At 39.3% G+C, this 24,606-nt stretch overlaps 1 protein-coding gene across 17 annotated transcripts in view; it reads left to right on the forward strand.

Moving 5' to 3' along the window:
• The window catches only part of GRIP1 (glutamate receptor interacting protein 1), a 366,320-nt gene that overhangs the window by 208,336 nt on the left and 133,378 nt on the right, over positions 1 to 24,606 (forward strand). The window contains exon 1 of one of the 17 annotated variants that reach the window (XM_061467158.1): positions 780 to 1,015. The exons of the other annotated variants lie outside the window; for them this stretch is intronic. Coding sequence (XP_061323142.1) covers positions 961 to 1,015 — 55 coding nt within the window. The 5' untranslated portion in view covers positions 780 to 960. Of the gene's footprint in view, positions 1 to 779; positions 1,016 to 24,606 lie in introns of those variants that run through there. 17 annotated transcript variants of the gene reach the window in all.

Consider the following 24,606-nt stretch of genomic DNA (forward strand, 5'->3'; position numbering starts at 1 on the left):
TGGCTCCCTAAAGGCAGGATGGAACTCCTGTTTAAGCTCCACTTCATCATTTTCTGAATGAATTGGAAAAGCAGGTTAATTTGCTGTTTGAATAGGTGTAAAAGGAGATAAAACTACTGGTGGGCTGAAGAAATCTTACAAATGGTGCAGTGTTTGGCAGAATACATTCTCAGGTGCACCAAAAGCTGCTCTCTCCTCTAGTGAGGGGAGAATACCTGACTAACATGTGTTCTGTGCAGCATCATTTTATTTATTTTGGTGTGATCAAGTGCTTGGCGGTCCTGCCCACACACACCAGTCCATCCTGTCCCTCGACTTTCTCCCTCCCCCTGTGGTCTGTGCTTCAATGGCTGTAATAGACTTGTCTAAAATTGTCAAAAAGCTTTCTTGATTATAAAATCAGTCTTTTTTCTTCTTCCCTACAGATATGTAAGATTAAATCTTTAATATGCTTTGTTTAGAATATTTTCCATTTTAAATAGTTTCCTTCTCCCCCAGGATTCCTGGTGTTGCGCTAGATATCCAGAGGGAACCATAAGGAAAGGAGATGTGAGGAAAGAGGTGAAAAATCACCACCAGTGCTGAAACATGGGGCCCTTTGCCTGGCACAGCAACCATCGCTCCCTGCACAGCCAGGGAACGTGAGAGACTGAGGAACGGCTCCCTCTAATACCCACGCCTGTGTGTGCAGTTGGATGCTTTCTAGCTTTTAAAGAAATACTGCTTTTTAAGCTCTTCGTCTCCCCGTGCAGGTGGTGGTGGTGGTAGCAGTGAATGACACAGCTTTGCCGGATGACACGGGGCTGATCTCTGCATCAGCCAAGAGGAATTAAGCTTTGTCACTCCCCGCCGGGGCTACCTTTCGCCTGGTATGTGCGGGAGGAGGAATTCACAGCCGCCTGCTGCATTCACCCAGGCAGAGCCCTGAGCGCGCTCTGCCAGGGCAGGCAGGCAGCGAGAATGATAGCTGTCTCTTTTAAATGCCGCTGTCAAATCCTGAGGAGACTTGCTAAAGGTAACGTCCTTTCCTTCTTATTCATTGAGGGGCTCTGTTGCAGCCTGCCAGAGACGCAGCCTGACGTTTTTACTTTTAAATATGACCGTCCTTCCAGTTTACTGTCAGGCAACAAAGAACTCGGAATACAGAAAGGTGTAGGGGCTCTTTCCAGTGAAAACCCTCACATGTCCCATCCCTAGCTCCTGCTAGCAAGATAGGTTCCTGTTTTCTTTTCTTTTTTCCTTTATTGCTAAGAGGAGGTTTTTATTTCCAAGTGAAGTGCTAAAGTTATTTTGGGGTATCATTATTTTGTCTTTTTGCTAATCACTCGGAGTCCCTCCTGGGTCAGTGCATGCTCTGATAACTGACAGTGATATTCAGTATTAAGGCTGAGTTTCTGTTGTTTAATGTAATCTATAAGCTATTTCTGTCAATGCTTTAGATGCCAAAGACTGTTGTATGTGATGAAGTACAGACAGCAGTGTGTGTTTTTTTAGGGCTGCACTAGCATGTCACGCTTCTGAAGTTAATTTGCCTCTTAGAGCGCTGGGCATTTTATGTTACTGTAAATCTTTGTAGTGTCTGGTTTTATCACTCAGAACTTTAAAATTCTAGCATCTTACTCTGAGTCCCTTGATATTATTAAAGCAGCTGTGTGAAAATCTGTCTGGATAAGACACCTTCCCTCTTCAGAAATGAACTGAACTAGATCTTTAGTTTCTAAAAATAACCAGAGAAAAAAGAAATGTTTGGTAATTTTTCTTTGTGTAATTTTGTCTCTCTTTGTGTGTGTGTGTGTGGAAACTTTCAACATTATAGTAGCATTATGTGTCTGCAAATAAAAAGCTCCTGGTTTTTAGCTTGGGTACTGTGAAACAGTTAATGTCCATTACTATGCAGAGGGAAAGAGTCCGTATGTGAATAAAACTGTTTGTATCAGCCTAGCTCAAAACATCAGAAATCTTTTATTACTAATCAGCGTAGGTCAAAATCAATTAGGGTTTGGTTTTTTTTTTTGCAGAAGCATGAAAGAGTAAGATGATAATACAGTGAGGTCAGAAATGGGAAAGACAAGAATATCGCAATCAAACTTATATAATGCATTTTCCTGTTCTTTAGATTGCTGTGTAGGGCCATGTTGTTCAAACATGATGAACTGAAATATTTATTATTCATCCCCTCCTCTGTAGATTTGCTTCTCTTTCAAATCTGTGCTGGATAATGCCTGCTTTTCTCATATGTGTAAAATGTTTCTATTTTGGTAGTTCTATTGCACATGTATCAGGTTGGAAGTCAGCAGTTTCTCTTTTCCTGCTTTGAGTAGAGGAACCTTTTTGTCTGCTGATGTCTTTATAAGATAGATCTGGGCACTAATCTAGTCTATCACCGATGAGAGTTGTTGCTCCACTTAAATACAGTTTCCCCAGGAATAATCAATATTCTTATACATCATAGCCATCTTAATTTTTTCACACTTCCATCATTCAACAGAACTCAGGCTAGTGGGTTTTTCTCCTTTGAAATAATCTTAACTTCCTTTGACACTCCTTGCTTCTCCTGCTCACTCCCAATAGGAGCTGGCATGATACTATCGATTTTTACGTTAAAGAAATGTGCCTTATGCTTGTCTTACTATTAACAGTCAATTATTGTTATTTTAAAAAAAGGCAGCCTAGAGATATATTCATATATTCGCTTGTAAGCCCTATGCATGTCAGACTGGAATTGCTGCCCTGACACACTCCTGAATTTTCGCTCTGTTCAGTAAAACCTTTGTTCTTTTAGCTGACTCTTGTGTGTTCTCTGCCCTTGGCTTTTGCATCTCAGACACCAGTTATGGACTGCTCAACGGGGTGGACCTTCATGTTGTTAGTGCAGAGAGGACTCTTGCCACCAGAAGGCAATCTCCTGCTGCTGCATCAGCTGGGAGATCCCCTTCCCTTCCATCTTGCTACTAGCCTTGGGATTTGGTGCTTTTGTTGAATTTCTTTGCTCCAAAAGCAATTTTCCTTGCTTTAGTACTTTCCCCAGTGTGCCTCTGCTAGGCTCTTTCTTTCGTGTACCTTTGTGCAGTTCCTCAAAATCATTTCAAAATCAAATAAATAGGTATGCTGCACACGTGATTAGTGTCTTGTGTTCTTAATAAATGATACATGTGCAGAAAATTGTACATCAAAAAGTGGAAATCCCTGCTTTCTTTTATTTGTCATTTTTCATGCCTATATTGGTGAAGTAAGCTTGCAACTTAATTTCTCCTTTCAGATAGGGATGTAAATAAAATAGCTCATCTGGGCAACTGGAGACTCCAATAGCAATTCTTCCCACAAGGGAGATGTTGTGGCAATACTGTGTTCTACAATTGCACTCCCTTCTTCCTGTGCTTCATTTTAATCTTTCACAGCAAAAAGCAGAGCTGTGTCTTTAGGTTTCTACACGTACTTAGTCTGTCACTTTAAAAATCTCTGGCAGGAGAATCTTCAAGTGTTCTGAGTAAATCTTAGGGCAAAAATACTGTATAGTTGTAGGCATGCTTTCCAAAGTCTGGTCAGTGGCACACTGCTGCTCTTCCTTACCGTAGCCACGAGCACACCAGGATCATCTCTAGATGTGAACATTAGTCTCCTTCTCTGTCGTCTACCCTCAAACTTATACCAGTTGTAGGTCACAGGCACACTTGCAGAACCACAGAATGGTTTGGGTTGGAAGTGTCCTTCAAAGATCACCTAGTCCAACCTCCCCACTCCCTGGTCTCCTTCACCACTGCCCCTTGCCTTCACACTCCTTCCATGCTGTATTGTGCCTCTGGGTACAAGGGCCACTGCATCTGCTGGGGCTGCTGTACACAAAGCCTTTTCCCCTATTTCATAGAATGGTTACGGTTGGAAGGGATCTTAAAGCTCATCCAATTCCACCCCCCTGCCCTGGGCAGGGACACCTTCCACTCAAAGCCCCATCCAACCTGGCCTTGAGCACTGCCAGGAATGGGGCATCCGCAGCTTCCACTGTATCCACAACTTCCACTGTATCAACTATCCCCTCTTAGGGCAAAATATATGGCAAACAAGAAGTGTATAATAATTATTAGTGCAGGAAATTCAAAATACTATGAGTTTGTTCCCTTAATGTGTATTACATTTCATTTTTCTGAGTCATTATTTTGGAGGTCAGTACATTTTCAGTAATGAAATTGAATATTATCAAGCTGAGGCGAAGCTCCATATTTGTGTCCATTAACAAACAACCATGGAAGAAGAGTATTATTTTATTTGATGATGCAATTTGCGAGGAGGACGCTGCGTGAGACTGTTGTCTCATACATGCCGAGACATGATTTGAATTTAGATCTACTCTGTGTAGTTAAGAACCAAAAAAACATTCCTGTTTAGGACACCAGGGTGGTGCTATGTTGTTTCTACACCAGTTTGTTGTTTCTATGTTTTTTTTTCAGTTACAGATGTTTTTAATAGCATTTAAAATGTTTATGGCAGATGGGAGTTTGTGCTGTAGTTACTTGATTTCTTTCATGCATAAATCTCTCATGCTTTCACCTTTGAGCTGAAACATTGCTGGCTTTGTCTCTTTTTAGCTGTGATTATATGTATCTGGAGGTATATAGGTGTGTGCATCTGTTTTAAGCAACGTTGAAAGTGGTTAAGCAGTTCTAAAAGGAGATAAAGTATCTTTGCCATATTAGCTACTAAAATTTGAGAAGAGGTTTTTTTTAATTTTTATATAGTCTTTTATTTGTTTTATTGCTTTCCTATCCCAAAAGAGCAAGCTAAGCTAAAAGCTCCTGTTAAGAATGTGAAGTAGCAGCCGTTTTTACAGATCTCTGTATGAGAAGTACTGGCCTTGGAGGGAATGGTAACTTCAGACTGGTTGAATATGAGGAAATGCCACAGTTGAAGTTTTAAGAATAGCCACAAATCTGCTCTTCATACAGCTGCTTGTATCGTAGAGTAGGGATTTTTTTTTTGAGTGGTGGAGAAATACTAGGGTTTTTTCCTCCAAATTTATTTCTGTAAGACCTCAGGCACTGAGCAGTATGCACACTGTGCATACCAAAGAGCCTGTGGTAATCATTTACATTGAATATACATGCTAAATCAAAACTGCACAATTTACAATAATTACTTCAAGTTACAACAGTGTAGTACAATAGTGAAACATTGCTGAAATGTGTAAGCTAGTCAGGTTTACAACTAAATTAGCCACTTTATAGTTTAAAAATTGCCTTTCAAGCAGTGCATTACAGAGCCTTGGCTGTGGTTAATTTATGTATGGACATGTTTGCTTTTTCCTTTATTAGCCCCAAGAACAGATCTTTTAGGAAGCTGTGTCTGCTGCATTACAAAAATGTGCCTTTGTTAGAGGCAGGAGTGAATTTTTTAACATACCCAAATCAGTGAAGTTGTTCTGGATATTATTATAATGGAAACAGAGTAAGAGCACTCTGATAAAGATGTCAACTGCTGTTATACAGCACACAGTGTAAGGACCTGAGTGGTCTGCCTTTCACCCATCAATACTTTATAGCGTATCTGCAGGATAATTTAGCACCTACTGCGCATACAGATCCTTTCTGCAGACGTAGATTTTTATGCTCCCAGTATGTTTCCAATACAGTGAGATAAAGGAAGCCTAAACCACAGGATGTTGCACTCCAGTTTACAAGATGATCAGTTATCTAAAAATTGGTTAGGGGCCTAAGGCATCAAAGGATGAATTCTGAGTGTAGCTGGATGTAGGTTATAATTTGCTTTCCAGTGTTCCAGCGAATTACTTCTGACTGTGACAGCAAGTTACCGGCCTGTATATTATTTTAATAGTAATCCTAACCATGGGGTCTCTTTTTGTCATTACATTGTTTCTAAAAATACAAGTTTACAGTAATAAAACTGAGTCAACAGCTTGCTTTGAATGAAGTAAAAATCATAAGTAGCAGTATCTGTAAGGACTTTTGAACATAGGTTAGTTCCTTGTCTTTCTAAAATTAGTTCTGAAAACTCCCAAGAGTGCTGACAAGTTCTATAAATAGGCAGTCAGCATGGATTTGCTGGCTTTGTACATTCAATTAGGGTTTTGAAAATACACTTTGAGGTTTTTTCATACTCAACACGTTTATCCAAGTTGTTCACATCTCTTATTTTTTCCATTATGTTTCTGAAAGTGACTTACGTGTTTCTGCTGACTTAGTAAACAACCTGCAGTGAAAGAATAAAGTGGAAGCAAAACCTGGAAACGGTTTTCTGCTAGGATGTGGGAACTTCAGGGCCACCTTCAGCAGCTCTTCCTCAACAGTAGCCATTAGCACAAATTTCCTGAGAAGATGGGATGTTCTCTGCAGGGGAGAGCTGTACACAAGTCTGTCAGCAAGGGAAGTTTTGACATTGCTCAAAGTGTTTGTAATGAAGCAAATGTAATAACACACACATACACCCCCCACCCCCCCCAAAAAAAACACAAACCTTCAAAAAAAACCAAGCCCCCAAAAGTATATTCCTTTGAACTTGCATTTTTTTCTTTTGTATTTAAATATATATCTATATATTTTATTGCGAGACTGCTTGTCAGATGAAATAAAGGCAAAGAGTGGCCATGACTATGTTGCCCAGCTGGTCTGCGGCAGTCTGGGGTACAACTTCCTTACTCCCATTTCTGTTAGGAACAGTTACTGAAGTTGGCAAAGACTAAGAGAGAGCAGAGAACATTTCATGACTTTTTCCCTTCTAGATTTTCATCAATCCTGTTTTTTTTTATTTGCACTTAAGAGTGCCTTTAGCCAGGATTGTTTTAAGATTGCTTCGAAATGGTTAAGTTCCTGCAATACAATCACCAAAGGAGAGGGAGAGAGATTAATTTTTGTTAAGAAGATGTTCCTTCTGTAATTGCTGTTTAGGCTTTCCAGCACTGTGTATGTGTAGAACAAAAGAGGCACATCTACTATATTTAATGAGCATTAGTAGGATGCAGTATATTGTCTTTTTGTTCAAAAGAATCCTTTGAACCTATTGTTGTAAGAATTAATGAAGGGGGCAGAAAAGATTTTCTCTTCTGCAGCAAGCTGATCACAGTTCACAAGTTCAAGGAATATTTCTTCACTGCTAATATATTCAAGAACCAGCAAACTCTTTATTAATTATTCAGGACAATCTAAAGTACAGCAGCATACTAACCAATCTGTGTGAAACTTTGACAGAAAGGACAGGCATAAAAATACTTCACAAATCAAGCATGTACTGCTTAAAGTAGCAGCAGTGCTGCAGCCCTGATGATCTGAGAAATGTGTGCATGGCTGGAGTTCTGCAGAGAAATTATCTCTGTTTTAAATAAGCTGATAGAACTGTGTGCAGGTGCCTGTAAGGTGTGAAGAGAAAGCTGCAGTGATAAAAACAGACTGTAAGTGGCCATTAGCTATCTAATGTCTATCAGAAATTAGTAGGTGATATCTGGTATTAGTAGCTGATATGGCAGTTCTGTTGCATGTATAAGATGTAGGGAGGGTTTTTCCCAGCACATTTAGATTTGTGGGACCTGGGTGGATTGTTGAAGTTCTTCACTAACTCCTGCTGAACTTACACAGGAGTTTGGCAAGTGTCTTGGACTTTGTGCCTTGTCCCTAGCTGCATGATGGGGACAGCAGTACTTCCCTCCTCTCAAAAGTATTCTGAGGAAAATTAAAGGAAGAAAAAAAAAGATTATCTGGCAGTTTGTAGGCTAAATATTAAAGATAAAGTTGTACAAAATAACAGTCTATTGAGTTTATTGACAAGGGATGCTAGTTTTAATATGAATGCAAGCAAGACATTTGAGCTGTAAATAACAAAACCTCAGGCTGGCTCATGGATGGGTTGTTCGTGCACAGGCATCTTCCTGAGTATAAGCACTGATGCAGGACAGAAGTGTGCTGCAAATGTTTCTTTACTTTCAGTGTCATTGCTGTTTCAGATAGTTCTAGCAGACATCAGAGGGCAGAGACTCAAAAATACTGTGGCATTTTGTTTCTGTCGTTAACCCAATCTGGATGAGCCTTCCAGAGTGGCACAGGTGTGAGGAGGGCTGGAGCAAAGCGCTAGGCAGGAACATGCATTAGGTACAGCATGACAGACATTGCAAATTTAAACATAAGACATTGCATGTAAAAATACATGTCCATCCTCAAATTCTGATGAGAGCTCTTGATTTTTCTTTGCAACCAAATTAGCTTGCTGCCTGTGCCTGTCTGGTTCCCATGGGAGACTTTGAATGAAGTATTTGAATTCCGCAGAAATACATGAATGGAGGTGATGCCTGAGGAAACATGGAAAGGAGAAGGGTGGCATGGGGGAGGACAAAAGAGAGGGTACACATTGCAAGCCTTTGCTGTGCAGTTAGCTGGTGGGGCCCATGGTCCCAAGTACTCTGGTGTCGAGCAAAGCAGAGCTGAGTTGCAAACTGGGAGAACAAGCATCAGTAGTGTGAGATACAGTGCTGCCAGGAGCTCTGCAGAGCAAATAGGACAATGGGGGAAAGAGAAATGAGAGGGATGAAAGAGAAATGAGAGGGATGTAAGAGAAGCTGGAGGTGAAGCAGATGCAGCATGTGCTGAAGGCATAGCCCCTCTCCTGCTGGAAAGGTACATGTGAGGAGAAACGGGGACCTGAGCTGCCAAGGATTAAACACTGAGGGTTAAAATCTAGTCATTTTATGAAAATGTTTTATCCCGTATAAAGTTAGGGTTTGGAATTATGTAGTGGTACTTACCTAGACGTTTTAGGAATGTACTGCAAGGCGAGGCTTCAGCCGGAAATGGGCTCTGGTTCCTCGTGTGCCCAGGGGAGGAAGGGCAGACTCACACTCTCTTCGGCTTTTTTATAAATACTTAGTTTGGGGATCTGCTAAATCGGAGACGCTCTGTGGAACAGGGGTGAGAGCGTAGCTGCATTTTTGGCAGATTTCTGCATTTTTGCAGCTTAATCTGTCTCCTATCAGGACTCCCAGGAGTCGTGCTCCATCTCCATTTCATTCTCTACCATGGTGCCGACGTGTTTCTGTTGCCTGAAAGTCGGGCTGTAGGCACAGCCCTTAAGCAGGCAAGTCTCTGTCAGCAGAGGTTACAGCATCTCTCTAAACAGCTGGAAGTAAATCAACGAAAGGTAACCTTATTTCTGCTGCTCTGCCTGCATTCCTTGGTGGGAGTTTTGCTGGCCTGGGGAGAGGGCTTGAGGGACACACAGGGAGGACTGCCCTGGGTGAAGACTATCCTGAAGGGCCAAGTTCATGACAGTTATGAGCAAAAAGAAACTTCTCATAACATCTTTTTTTCCCCCTCAAGGGAAAATCTGATTGTTAGCTTATGATGTAATTAAAAGCTTTAGATTAAAAACTTCTAAATTTATTAAGGATATGAATGAATGGGACCTTCTGCATCATCAAACTGAGTAGCCACAGTGCTGTCACAGGTACCGTATCATACCCTCACTCCTGTGAGTGTATGGAGTTTTAAATATGCTCATCCTTCTTGTTTCCATTATTCTTTTGGGGATTTGCTTCAGCACATCACTCCCCCAATATTTCAGTACCTTTTAAGACTGAATCTTCAACATATTCATCCCTGGGTGAAGGTTAAAAGAAAGCTTCAGCCCAGAAAATTGTAATTACAGAGAAAGTGGAAGTATTCTGTAAGTCTCCACAGCAGCTTCTATACTTTGTCCCTTGAACTGCTCATCTGCAGTTTTTATTAATGCTGTTGGGAATGATGATTTTGATAGAAGCAGCAGCTTCTCTGAAAGTGTATTGGGGTGGAAAAGTTACTTCAAATTGGACTGATTATAAAGAGGCAAACACTAGGCATAACTTTGTGGGGAAAAAAATGTTACTGGAAATAATGTCTCATCTAACAGGCTTACTCTGCCTTGGCTTCTCAGTGGTGAATAGAGAAAGATGTTTAGCAAAGAAATACCAGCTCTTCAAGTGACTAAATTACCATAGTGCATTGGTAAATGTCACCAATAAAACACAGTTTAAATCCACAATACTCTCAAGGAAACATTTATGCTTCTAATGAACTAGAATTTGACAGCCCTGTCTGGCAAAAGAAATCTTCTGGCATTTAGATTTCCTTGGGGGGGGGACGACATCCAGCATGTGTTGTGACCTGTCAGAGACCAGCACAGCTTTGCAAAGATGTTGTGGACATGTTGTTCTTGGCTATATCACAAGCCACTCATGAATAACAAAGATGAAATTTCCTACCTTGTTATGAGGCTTAAGTTGATAAATCATTGCCTTCTCCCCAGCAGTCAAAAGGAGGGCACCTTTTCAGTATTTCAAGTCTTTCAGTGACAGGGTGAATGCTTGGGGGTTTTGGATGGTTGGTTGGTTTTGGTTAGTTTGGTTTTTTTCTTTAGTGACATGCTTAGGTACATGTACATCGGTTTCTGTAGACCCAAGATATTTTGATATTGTTATAGCACCTGTGGGTCAGGACTTCATTTTCCCTAACCTAAGTATAAATTATGACAGTTCTTGTTCTGTTGAGCTAGAAGCAGGTAGTAACTGAGGGAAAGCATGACAACCTGAGCAAATGCATAGTATGAGCAGTTCTTTTTTTAGTGGACCAAAAAAAAATATTCTTGAAAGAAAAAAGAAATTACATGCTTCAGAAAGAAATGAACATATCCTTAGTAATTAATTCTCAAAAGTGAGAAGGAATGGGGGAAAAAGGGTTTCTGTGTTAGGTTTTAATACTTTTCAAAAAAGCAGAGAAATGCAGTGTTGGTGAGGGAGTTCCTTGGGAAGTTTAGCAGTCCAGAAGACTGTCTAGTTGCATCTTGTCTCTGTTTTCACTCGAGCTGTGTAACACAGTGATAAATGTCCCTGACAGCCACTTTTACTTAATGTTAAGGAGCTTCCAAGGCAGCAGGAGCCCTTCCAAATGCAGCAGGAGCAAGTTATGCCTGAGGAAGTTCTTGAGCTCCCTTTGTAGAAGAATACAGTTCCCTCTTCCACATTGCTGTTATGAACAGTGTCAGGATGGTTCAGGCAAGGCCACCAAACCACCAGCAAGAGGATTTCCTACAAACACGAGTCTGAGAGCCACTTCTTGTGTGCATTTGCTGTGTAATTTTGAACAGCAGATGCTTTGTGTTGGCTGACAGCTGCACTGAGGTAGTAATTTTAGCCCCAGGGAGTAAGACTGATTTCTCTTTTGTTGCATCTGTGGCAGTAGCACAGTGTAAGATCTCCTTTGTCCAACGTAACAGAAAACCTTCATCCAGTTTTCACTTAGACCCTACAGAAATGTGAGTAGTTTTTCTGATCGCAAAATAAAGTCTGCCTCTATTCTTCATTGGATTCACATCCTCACAGTTTACCCATATGCAGAGCTTGGAGTAGTTGGGCTGGGATGCAGTGTACTCGGTACTGAGCTTTGCAGCTGTCTCCAACATCTCAGATCTCAATTTAACTGCCATTGCAAAGGCAGTAGTGAAGCCAGGCTATTGCTTTTTCAGCAGATTAGGGAACAGGCTTTGAAAATTTTTCTTGTCTCCGTGAGACAGTCAAGGAGATATGATCGTCTTTGGAATGGGCATTAGCCACATAAGTGGGATACCAGGTATGTATAACTTTAAAGTTACTTTGACAGCATCTTCTTTCTGCTGCATTTACTTTTGAAGTAGAGAATTTTTTACTTGGTTATGTCAAGAAGAAAGAATAATTTTAAAAAAATGCAGGCATGTAGAAAGTTAAAATATAGCACTTGGGTTTTTTTGCTTTTGGTGATTTTATGTTTTGGTACATTTCAGGGCCCAATAGCTAAATACGTATTACAAATCACAGAATCCGGTCTCTTTGCATATGATTTTTTACATGTTGCAATTTTAAACTTGCATGGTCTTGATATTGATGAAAACTGATGGATAGCTGCCTGAGAAGAAATAAGGGCCAAAGTTAACATTTCCAGTGTATTTTCCTACTGAAGGTAGCACTCAGCATGGCCACGCACGCATCCGCTCACATGCTCATTCACTGCTCTGGAGACAAAAATTACTATAATGAGCTCCCCCTCCATCAATTTAATCATAATTAGTCACAGAGTAATGAAGTAAGTGACATTTCCTCTGATCTTTTCACAGCCAATCTTACTAACTGTGTTACCATAAAGAGGAAATAGCAGAGGGATGGATGGTGTTGGAAAGAGTGAAGCTGGCTTCTAGTTACAGTGGTTCCTCTTAATTTCCCTAGTCTGTCCCACAGTGACATTTTTGAGAATACATACCAAAATAGATGAAGCTTGGTAACCTGTTTGAAACCTTGTGTTTTCAGGCATTTGAGTGCTTTATGGTTAGCTAAAAGAAATTCAGATTTTATCAATATGGCTTTCTACTTACTTTCTCAAGTAGATCAGTAATTATATTTTCATTCATTTTGTTGATCAAGATTTCATTATATAGCTGAGTTTGAGAATCAGAATATGATTTAATTGTACTGTTTTTACTTTGTTCTCGTTTGAGGTTCATTGTGATTGGTTGTGAAGAAAGAAGAAATACAGTAATTTGAACTAAAATGTGTTGCTTATTCAAGAACAAAATGACTTTCTATCTCGTGGTGTATCTACACCACTTGTCTCTAAGTCATCAAATGCTGTGATATCTGGAGCTTATGCCTTAACATATGGAAACAGGAGAGTATTTGGAGATCTCAAAAAATATGGTGACTAGCAAAAGAATAGATTAGACAGTTATTGTTCAGAAACAAACTGTAGGGTTGGCAGACATAGGTAAATGTGAGGACAAATCTGAGGACATCACACCAAGTGACTTGGAAAATTATCATGAACAATTTACAAACTGAGATGGAAAATCTGTATATAAATCCACCAAAACTTAATGATGGGGTAGTGACATCAGGAGAACGCTTTGCATATGAGGTGAAGGTGGTCAGCTTTGCCAAGCTGCAGCAACTTAGGAAACTAAATCTAGATTTAGAGATCTGATGGGTTTAACTGAGTGAAAGTATTTGACTTAAAATAGTTTAGCCAAGGTTTAGATGGAAATAATGTTATTCCGTGTGTGGTCCATGGACTTATCAAAGTCCACACACTACATTCAACAGGTCAGTGAAGGCTTTTTTTTTTTCAAGAGAATATTCTGAAAGCTATGTCTGCTACATATTTTATGAAGTGCGTATCTAAATTATATATCTGAAAAATTCAGTCGTGTTTAAGAAAGCCTCAAAATCTCATCTTTTCCTCAAAATGGGGATTGGGGGGGGAGGCAGGGAGTAAGGGGGGTTAAGCAGAGTGTGCACTGTCAAGAGTTTTTAATTAGGTGTTAAGATAAACAGAATCAGACCTACGATTTCAAAATCAACTTTGTCTTAAATAGGAAGAGCAGCTAGCAGGGATTTGTGGAGTGCAAGAAAGAGAACATGGTTGGATTAAAGCTTCTTCATCCTTGTTTGTAATCGTGGTGTCATCAGGATATTCAGGAATGTTCTCATGCATAGAGTGTGAAGTTCATATCCACATTATTATGCATGCCGCTGAAATACAAAGAATTTATGGTAATTTATTCCCTATGCTGTTTTTCATTACAAGGGGTTTTATACTTGGTAAGCCTTCCCTGCAAAGGGGAATAGTATTCCTGTAAATGTAGGTTTTGTGACATGAATCTGTGGGGACTGTCTGTCTGATTTGGAGTTGCTAATGGATTTGGCGTAGTACTGCAGCATTTTCTCATCTAATACCACCTCCTTGAATTGTGAACTATGTTAAGGTTTTGTTCTTGCCCTTCTCCTCTTCATTTGCTCCTTTTGTGGTGTCTGTGCCAGTGACCACATCCAAATCTATTTCTCTGTTTCTGGTCTTACTGGTTCAGATATATACTGTAGTATAGTCTTCTCAGGAGTGGAAGACACTGAAACAAAATGCAGACCATTCACATACCTGCTGCCTAGCTGGGAAAATATTTTTGTACCTATATATTTTTATAGATGTATTTATATGAATGTATAATTTTACTCTATACAAATCAAGTACCGTTCTGACTGAGATCTTGAACTATCAGTCTTCAAAACTTAGCAGTTATACTGTTTCATATATTTTTATTCAGAAAATCTTCTAGCACTTCTAGGTAGCTATACTTTGGATTGTTAATGTTTTCACAAGGTGGTGTTTTGGGCCACCACCGAGAATCGGTAGTCATTGCTTTATGCATTGGAGTTGTATGGAGTACGTCGTAGAATCATAGAATGGTTAGCCTTCTGTTATGATGAGGTTTTTGGCTGAGGTCATATATCTTTAACTGAAATTTTCTGGTAATAGAAAATCAGTAACCAGTAGCTTCATTTGGGGGGGGGGGGCAGATCCACAGCTGGATTTGTGATGTTCTGTTGTGTTGACTGTCTTTTCTCTTCCAACCTGATTTTGCAGATCCCTTGGGAAAAAAACCCCGAACAATTTTAATCAGTGTTACATCCTTTAATATATGGTTTTGTTTGTTCTTGGGTTTAACTGGTGTTCTCATTTATGAAGAAAATTAAAAACCTTTTGAGTGGAGAATAGTGAGAGAATCATGGGGGTCTGACTTGTGAATGTTCAACCTTGTAACTGTAGAGAATTATAACTCTTTCTTTTGAGCAAGGAGCGATTAAGAGAATGGTGGTAATATTTCATTCCAAGGATCAACAGGAATATTTTGATTTATCTGGAAATAGTTTTATTTCCTCATGGTTATGTGGCATCAGGCCAGCCGAGCATCACTTGATGCTGCACTCTACTCTAGGTCAGTCATTTGACAGAGTGCTGCTGAGGTTTTGTAAGCTTTTAGCACTTGTCAGTTGTATTCCCTGTTTTTTCTCTGTTTATTTTTGTAAGAGTTCTTTGGAAATTACCTGTGCTTTGCTGCTTGAGGGAACCTCTTCAGAGTAAAATGTGTCCTGTAACTGATTTCTCAAGCCCTAAAGTAATGGCAATAATTAATTTAAAATATGAGGTTTTTCTTTGATTTTTGAATAGATGCCAGCATCTGCAGAGGACAGCATTTTGTCTGATATTTCATCTGCAGACAATAACTCAAATACAAAGCAGATACTATTTTTATAGTGTAAAAGTGGTTGATATTTGTCCCTTAAGACCATTATTTGTATGTATTAAAGAAGTTTAAAGGTAATAGCTTCTGCATACATCGCATACTCGTTTCTTCTCTGTAGTAATTTTCTCCCTTCTCAAAACAACCCTGACTTACGGAGCAGGAGTGACTTATATTTGTATATGCAGTGTATGTTGTATTTTGTTCACATATGTATATGTGAAGCTTCGTGTATTGAACAAAATACAAGTAAAACGTGATTAACAGCTGTGGTCCGGCCAAGTCCCTGCTTGATCCTCAGCAGTTCCCATGGGCTTTGAGTGGGTTTCCAGTCTTCTCATCCTTGGTCCAGGGAATATTAGATGAAGACATGGGTATGACCCGAGTCTAGGGCAGGAAACAGCAAAAATTATTTGATGCTTCTCATTCTTGTAAGAGTCCTTCTAATAAACCTCATAGAGGTTAGGGTAGAAATGTTATGATGCTTTGTGGTAGCTTGCTTTTGAGCTGGGGTACCATTATTTCACCTCAGGACTTGAGTGCAAGGCTTCTGCGCCTCAATTCCCGCCTACTGCCCATGGTGTTTTCTGGATTTACGCCATCACAGGAGCCAAACACAGTGAAAATGAATCTGATGGGGATGAACAGGGTCTTATGCTGCCAGACTACACTTCCTCTTTCACATATTAGGAACCAAGGGAAAGTAAATAACCCCTGACCTTGACTCTGGGCATTTCTTTAAATATGAGTAAGCAAGTAAGCTTTCCATAAGCAGCTGTTAAGGAGAGGGACTTTGAGTGATAGATGTTAACTGAGAAGACATCAGTACCGCCAGACTTGTGATTTTTTTGTTTAACCACTAAGAATTGTGCATCTTTGCCGTTGAATTTGGTTTTGGCCTCCTTTAAGTTGCTTCTTTTCACTGGATATCTTGGTAGCTCAGTAGGTATCTTATTTGTGGAAGATAAATTAGATGCTTCAGGAGTTAAAGTCTTGATGCAGTTGGGATAACCAGTCAATATCCACATGTCATTTTCACACCTATGCTCAACATATATGTTGAGCATATATCATTCGGAAGAATCAAATTACATCTTTTCCCAGGCAGAGGATATACGCAGAATCATATTTCAGGCTATTAATGCAACATTGTTTTCCTAAGTGCACCATTAAGTCCTGATATGAATTTCCAGTGCTTTTGGTCAAATTGTGATAAAACTGGACAGTTCTATTAAGCAGTTAAGTAATAGCTGATAATAGCTTTACTTTCCTGGAGGATATATGTGGTTGTCTTTATGTCACCCCAAAACTTCAAACTGTGTATTTTGTTTACTTGTTGGCTTTTTACTCTCTGCTCAGTGCATGCTTCCTACCATACCCTACCGTTATGAATTTGCAGTGTACTTAAGCCAAGAGTTGAAAGAATAGTGGCTACAACTAACAAATTGCTGCAGTAATCTTTTTATAGACAGATACGAAAAGGGGCATAACTGGAAATTAGGATGATAGGAAACATACACTGCATTAAATTACACCACGTTAGTAGTTTTACCATGTCTAAAGGTGTACATAGGCACCTCTATCTGTTCAATATAGCAGTGTTACAGTGCAGTTTCCTTTTGTACCTGTCACCCTGTTGTAGTGCTATGATGGCTTCTCTCAGTTTGTCCATTTGTCCTTTTTTTTCCCCTGAAATATATTCAGAATGTGCAGCAAGCTCCTTCTTCAAAAGTACAAAGCTTTTTTTTCCCTAGTCCTGAAGTAAGCTCATGTCTTTTATAAGGTCTGATCTGTTATATACAGAGGGGAAACACATATGATGAATTCTTACTAAAGGTACATCCTCTCAACATTGAAGTGTGGTACTATAAACTGCCCGGACCCATTTCAACGAAAGAGCAATAAATGAAAGCAATTAAATAATAATGCAGAATCTATCTGCATTTTGTGTAGTTTCGTTAATAACTTCATAAAAAGCAATCATTTAGTATTTTAAAAACTTCAAGTCTACTTCCTTGGTGAAAAAAAGATGGATGCTGGGTATGCTATTGTACTTTCTTCATCTGCACATTAAAAAGTATATTTTAACTTTGAATTGTATAGAAAACCTTTTCATAGAATTAAAGTTAAATTAGGTGTGACAGTTGATCATGATTAATCACCAGTTATTAGCTAAAATAGTTTTGTTTCTTGGTGTTGAAAAATAGGATTCTGCAAGGAATTAGACATACTGGGAAATATCAACCGTATTTTTATAAAATCTGAAAGATGGGAATCATGGATTATTGTGTGTTTTATGTGAAGGTTACAGTGACCTTTCTTTTGTTATCTTAGAAACAGGTAATGAGGTGGAGAGAGAATCATAGAAGAATTTTGTTTGAAAGATGATTGGCAAGTGAGCCTGCCCAGAAGGCGCGAGGTCTGTGAGAGCTTTTCATGGCCTCCCCTCATTGCTTGGTGTAGGTATAAAGGAGAAATACTAAGCTGGTTGCAGGTGTAGTTTGATACTTGCTTCTATGACAGGTACTGTTGTGTGTTTGTGAGCAACCTAAGGGCTATAAAACTTGTTAAAGGCAAAATGAGTCCCATGAGCCATGAAAGAACCTTGAAAAACTAATTTTATGCCCCCTTCACTTTAGTTTCAGAATGAACAACATAGGTGAAGTCCTAAGTGGATCAGTCTTTCTACCAGCCTGGGTCCTGACATTGGAGTTGACATTGGAAGAACTCTCCTATTTCTGTGACTCCCAAGTTTTCAAGGACTTAATAAAAAAAATTACAAATGGTCACTTTCTGGACATGCACAGGTAGTGCTTGGGCACAGATTAAGTACTGCATTCATTTTGGAGGAAGTTATTAAGCCATAAAATATAAAATTGTGACATTTTACTTGCTAACAATTTTTAACACAGGAATTTTTACGATGCCACAGATAGAGGAATGCTGTAGGTAAGCCATTCAGGTGAAATTACTATCGGGGTTTAAATAATTCCCAGCCTTTATAAAGAAGCAAAATTCCTTGGCATGAAGAAAAGTTTCAAAGACTGAGATGAAAGATTTCAAACAAGATCACATTCTGCTTTATAACTGGTTCTTAATGAGTTTTACTTCATAAATCTGTGTTTTAATTATCTTCTGTATACTAGCATGAGCCATCCAGTATGGCTGCGTGTGCTAATTCTTTCAAAAGTTATTTTGATGCAAACAATTTCATCTGAATTTTGTGCACATTGATTAGTCTTGTGGGGTTTGAGTCTTGAAGCACCTGTATAAGTATTCAAGAAAACCCCTCTCCAGTGAAAATGCTGTTGCAGCTTTCGTCTTAATACAAATAGCAAGACTCATTGGAAAAGTTACATTAAAATGAGTATTGATAATGTTATTAAAGGATAAATTTCAGGTGGGTTTGATTGGTTGGTTTGCTTCTGGTTTTTTTTTGGGGGGTGGGATTGTTGGATTTCACCCCCAGAAAAGCATTTTGCTGTCATTCCCACTTAGTTTCATCAGTTTTGGTGATAGTGTGACTGATGAATGTGTTAACAACTGTGAAATGCAGGTCATTATGGAGATTAGGCTGGCAGCCAGATGTATCGTTATTGCCTGTCAATCTTATGTGCTCAGTAAATTATGAAGTATCACAGTATCACAGTATGTTAGAGATTGGAAGGGACCTCGAAAGATCATCTAGTCCAATCCCCCTGCCGGAGCAGGAACACCTAGATAATGTTACACAGGAATGCGTCCAGGCGGGTTTTGAATGTCTCCAGGGAAGGAGACTCCACAACCTCCCTGGGCAGCCTGTTCCAGTGTTCCGTCACCCTCACTGAGAAGAAGTTTCTTCTCAAGTTTAAGTGGAACCTCTTGTGTTCCAGTTTGTACCCATTACCCCTTGTCCTATCATTGTTTGCCACTGAGTAGATCCTGGCTCCGTCCTCGTGACACTCCCCCTTTATATATTTATAGACACTGATAAGGTCACCCCTCAGTCTCCTCTTCTCCAAACTATAGAGACCCAGCTCCCTCAGTCTTTCCTCATAAGGGAGATGCTCCACTCCCTTAATCATCTTCGTTGCCCTGCGCTGGACTCTCTCCAGCAGCTCCCTGTCCTTCTTGAACTGAGGGGCCCAGAACTGGACACAATACTCCAGATGCGGTCTCACCAGGGCAGAGTAGAGGGGAAGGAGGACCTCTCTCGACCTACTAACCACCCCCCTTCTAATACACCCCAGGATGCCATTGGCCTTCTTAGCCACAAGGGCACAGTGTTGGCTCATGGTCATCCTGTCGTCCACTAGGACCCCCAGGTCCCTCTCCCCTACACTGCTCTCTAACAGGTCATTCCCCAACCTATACTGGAACCTGGGGTTGTTCCTGCCCAGATGCAGGACTCTACACTTTCCCTTGTTATATTTCATCAAGTTACTCCCTGCCCAACTCTCCAGCCTATCCAGGTCTCGCTGGATGGCAGCACAGCCTTCTGGCATGTCAGCCACTCCTCCCAGCTTAGTGTCATCAGCAAACTTGCTGATAGTACACTCAATTCCCTCATCTCCAAGAGACGTAACTGTATGTTTTAATATTTCTTGAAGACTTCTGAAGGATATTGTAATAACCTAAAGCAAACGTTTTTAATGCTGCAGTATGGTTCTCAATTGGATAGAATATGTATCCATAGAACCATAGAGTTCCATCACCAGAAATGATAAATGATAGTGGTTGGCATTGCTGTCATGCAAATGTAATTACTGTCAGGAAAAAGAAGCACTTAATTATGCAGTCTGCTTCTGTCTTTTTTGGTGGCTTTGCAGCACTATGCTTACGTACAACTATGAGCATCCTTTGCATTTGTTAAAAACCTGTGTACCATATTTATGTGGATATTAAGACAGTGAACATGTATTTGTAGGCCAGACTTCTGGATGGATAGACACGGACACACTCATGGTATGCACATACATACTGCTTTGTGTTTCTGCACATCCTGAGAGATATGCAACTTGTTAAAAACAAAATCAGTCCCAAGAGAATCAAAGTACAATGAAAAACCATTGAAAAACATATTTTACAACACTCATTATACTCTTGAGTTGCTGTTGCAGAAGCACATGCTGAGCACTAGATCAGCATCTGACGTATTTCAAGTGTCTTACCTGTCGTGAATCCCTTTCCCCCGTATATGTATGTCTGTCTTGTCCAGCTGCAATAGCTTAGGCACTACTGTATCATCAGGTTCCTACAGCAGAAAACATTCTCATGCATACAGACCATAGCAAGATTTGGCAAAAAAATTTCCTTTGCAGTCAGGGGCTTCTGCAGGACATCCTTCAACTTGCCGATACTCGGTGGTTTACCCTGGAAATCCTAGTGCTAAAGAATATGGCAGTGATGAAACTTTTTCCATATTCCATGGTACGTTTAGTTAATAATTAATTTTAGCAGCCTTTAGGTATTTACTGGGTCTGAAAATGTGGCCCATCTATAAGTATGTACTTTAAGGAATAAATGGAGGCATCTTTCCTCTGCATATAAAATCATTTGGACTAAAAAATAGAATATTAGGAATCCATAGCATGTTAAGACTTAGACATGTAACCACTACTACCACTTCTACATCTAAAATTTCTGAACAGTTCTTTAAAAAGCCTCTGCCTGAAGGAACCAGTCAATCAAATGTGACAAATGCTAAAGAAAAGTTCTTGAACCACAAATACTTAACAACAAGTATGTGAAAGCTGGACGGTGACATCTAATGGGTTTTTCACTGAGATTTAGAGTCATAGTGCCCATATTATTTTTGAAAATGTTACTTCCGTCATTTAGGGCTACATCTGCACTTTGATGCCAAAAAAGTAGGTGCATCTCTAGTATGCATGACCCTGAACTAGAACACAGACCTCATGGTAGATGCCCATGTTCTCTATGCAGGGTATGAGGAGAATTAACTGTCAGCTGCATAAGTAAGCAAGAGTTCATATGTCACTGTCACACCATTTGCTTTTAGCCAGTTGGTAACCCTGAGAGCGAGGTGAGTTGGGGGTTTCTCCTGGGTCTGCATGAGTATGCTATTTCCACCCCACCTGCGCAGTCCATGCATTCTTTTTCTTGAAGGTGCATGCCCATACCCTTTCTTAAAAAACTTAAGCGGGACAGGGAATGGAATCACTCATTTCTTTGAAAATCTCTCTGACTGCCCCTCTATGATAGTTTATCTTGCCAGTTCATAGGGACTTAGGTTTTGCTCTTTAATTGTAGAGGATTCAAGCCTGTACTTTCCACATCCACATCATTAAAAAATTCCCGAGACACACTATTACAAGCTTGGCTGTGATAGTACATACTCTTTCTCTTGTCATGGTACACAGTGGTGGCATTCACTGACAAAGTATTGGACAAAGATGAGATAAAGCAGAAAAGTTGTACCCTTGCAGCTTAGAGAATCTTGCCTTCCTGGGGAAAGGGCTTCTTGGCTTCTCCTTGTCAGATTATTTCACTGTTTCGCATAAGAGAGATTGCAGATAAAATCAAATTTCTGTTCTGTCTCCTGAAACACTACCTTAACAGTGAGTCACGTTTCCTTCAGTATTCACTTTGTCCAATCAAAGACCAATGTTTTTCTTAAAATCCTTTAAGGTCTGCTGTAATTAAATTTCCAGGAAGGTAAAAAAAATGATCCCCAAATAAACCCAAAGATATGGTAGACTTATTTAGGCAGAGGGATGCCTGATTTGAGTTCTGATCAAATGCTTCTAGCTGCTTCGTCTTGTCATAAACAAGATACACGAACTGCCCTTCAGGTATTATGGAACTTCAGTTGATGTGGAAATTGGTTTGCTCTCTCTATGGAGTGTGTCATGCCTTCAGAGGTTGATGGCAGCTAAGCAAGGATTTTTAGGGTCACATTATAGGAATCTAGAGACCTAAATACCCAACATCAACACTGAATTTATCCCTTAGGCTGTTTTGAATCTTATTGTTGATGTTTTCATATTCTGTGGCACAATAAAAACAAATGTGTTTTGCATTGGCATTTGTCTTTATAGAACATGGCAGAGGCAAACCGCATCTCTGAAAGGTTTGAAGTTTGTTGTTGTTCTTAATGCTGTGTGGAAATTTAGCTGCCTATGTTCAGCTGCCTGGGATAAGGTATAATGGAAATTGTGTTCCTGACAATTTAAGAATGCCTGCAAAGCATTTCCAAGTATATATTTGCATAATGAAGCATAGAGTTATTTCCATGGAATGTTTTTGAAATAATTTTGCTGTAATGTATTACAGTTAATAGTTGTATACTGAATTTAGACCTCCCCCTCCACCCCAACTCAGGATAACATTTAAGTATACAAAACTTAACTTTGTAGGCTTGCTTAAATCTCATTGATTTGGTATGCTGAATTATGAAATTCTGCAACTAGAGTCTTTGGAAATATTATCTATGTTGTTATGGTTGGCTGGTTCTGGTAGATTTTGGGATATCTCAGTGGAAAAGGGAACTTAGCTTTGTAGAAGCTTTTTTAACCTCATTGTAACTTCTTGAAGTGTTGTACACTTATGATTAGACAGTTACATATATGTGATATATTTTATTAATGCACAATAATCTGAGGAGAAGACAATTCCAAATGTTCTGCCTCAGAAAGAAAAAAAAAAGTAGCATTAAATTATGTATCCCAGCAATTAGAGCTTTTCAGTGCATGCATTCCTGGGTGCAAAACTGTGTCCTTGACCTCTTGGTATCCGCAAACAGGTGAAACAGTGTAAGACCATTAGAACAGTCTTCTGAGTCTTACTGGAACAGCAGCGGGATGCTTTTCCCACTGTAGGTGGGTCAACGTATGAGTCACAGGATCCAATAGGTGAATGTGTCACCTGTCTTGCTCTTATTAGTGCAGAACTATCTACCATGTGTACATTTCTGACCATGACTGTAATGCCTAATAGGAGTAATGTCGAACTACTGTAATAAGCTCAAACCCACCAAAAAGAAAAGGAAATATTCGTATGCCTTATACATTTATTAAATACAATGTATTTCCTTTTAGTTGAAAACTTTTATCAGTTTTCATTTGCAGCACAGATGAATCATCAAAAGTGAAATTATGTGTTTTAAGGAACAGAAATACTTTTGCATCTTTCAGAGTAAGCAAATGTCCTACTTGTTCCATGTAAAATAATGTCTGTCTCTGAAAGTAGTAATCAACCTATTCTTACACAGCATTGAGTGCTTGCAGCTCATTTTATTGGGTATTACTCATGGAACACAATGCATCTTATGCACATTTTGGTAGCAGTCATTTCAAAGTAGCCATCTGGATATAACTTTAGAAAATACCAACTTAGCCCACTGTGCCATTTAAACGGATGAGGTCAGATTGCTTGACAACATACATTAGATGACAAAACTAAATCACCCCTTACCCTGTCACTTCATTTGTGTTAGCATCAATTATGACATTGCACTTTCAGATTTGTAATAGAGTTGCAGGATATAGCACTTACATTTGTTGGTGGATTTTGTTCCTTTTTTCTCTGATAGTTCATGTTGTGTGATTTCTTTGTTCCTTTTAGGTTTGGAGAAGGTTGTATTGCTGCTACTGAAAGTGATGCTCTAATATAGCTTACAATTCACTGGAATGATTGTGAGAGTTGTGCAAACTGCTTTGTATCTCTTCTAATTCCCATCAGTTTGTTTAGCCACTCATTCACTCTTTCATCATCTGAAAAAGTGATAATTGCCTTCAACTTCATGAATAAAGCTGGGAAAAGTCTTTTTTGACAAGTCATAAATTTGCTGAGAAGCACAGTTAGATTGAGATCATAAGTATTTGCATTTTCAAGGATGATTATCACTAGTAGTTTTGACTGAAGAAGAAAAATTATTTCCCCAGATGCTGCAGTGTCTTGTTTCAGCATTTTCAAAATTAGATCTTTACTCTTTTCCTTCAAAATATTTTGGAGCTTTTTACTTCCCCCCTCTCCTTAAAGAATGTTTTTTAGGGGTTAAATAGCTTGAAAATAAAAGGAAGCATTTCATTTTGAATTGAAGATAATGTTTCAGGTTGACTCAAAATGAGATTTATTATTTGTATTATTTATTGCATGATTTTTCAGCAATATCTCTTTTTTTAATTCAGACTCTTCCCCACACACACGCTTTTAAACATTTTTTTATTTACTTTGAGTCCTCAAATCTGTCATCAGCCTAGCACCATTCTAGCGTTGTATGAAAAAATCACTTGAAAGTTTCCAGCAAAGTGCATGTAATTTATGTTTCAGAGTATGTACAATATCTCCACATAAAACAGACAATTGCAGCGGAATATGTTATGGGAATATTACGCTTTACCAAACAGCAGGTTTATGTTAGCAGCTTTACAAACATGTTCTATAAAAGTCAGGTCTGAGAGAAGATTCATGGCTTCCTCCAGTTTTCCTGGAGACAGTTGCAAACCAAGAATCAGTGGCCCCCATCAAAGTCCGCATTTTCAGAAGGTTTAGGCTCCACCTTAGGAGATGGTGTATTCAGTCCCTTTTCATGCT

The sequence above is a fragment of the Pezoporus flaviventris genome, unplaced genomic scaffold (genome assembly GCF_033815535.1).
Source record: "Pezoporus flaviventris isolate CSIRO_AGI_PZ_B2104156 unplaced genomic scaffold, CSIRO_AGI_Pfla_v1 ptg000045l, whole genome shotgun sequence".
NCBI lineage: Eukaryota > Metazoa > Chordata > Aves > Psittaciformes > Psittacidae > Pezoporus > Pezoporus flaviventris.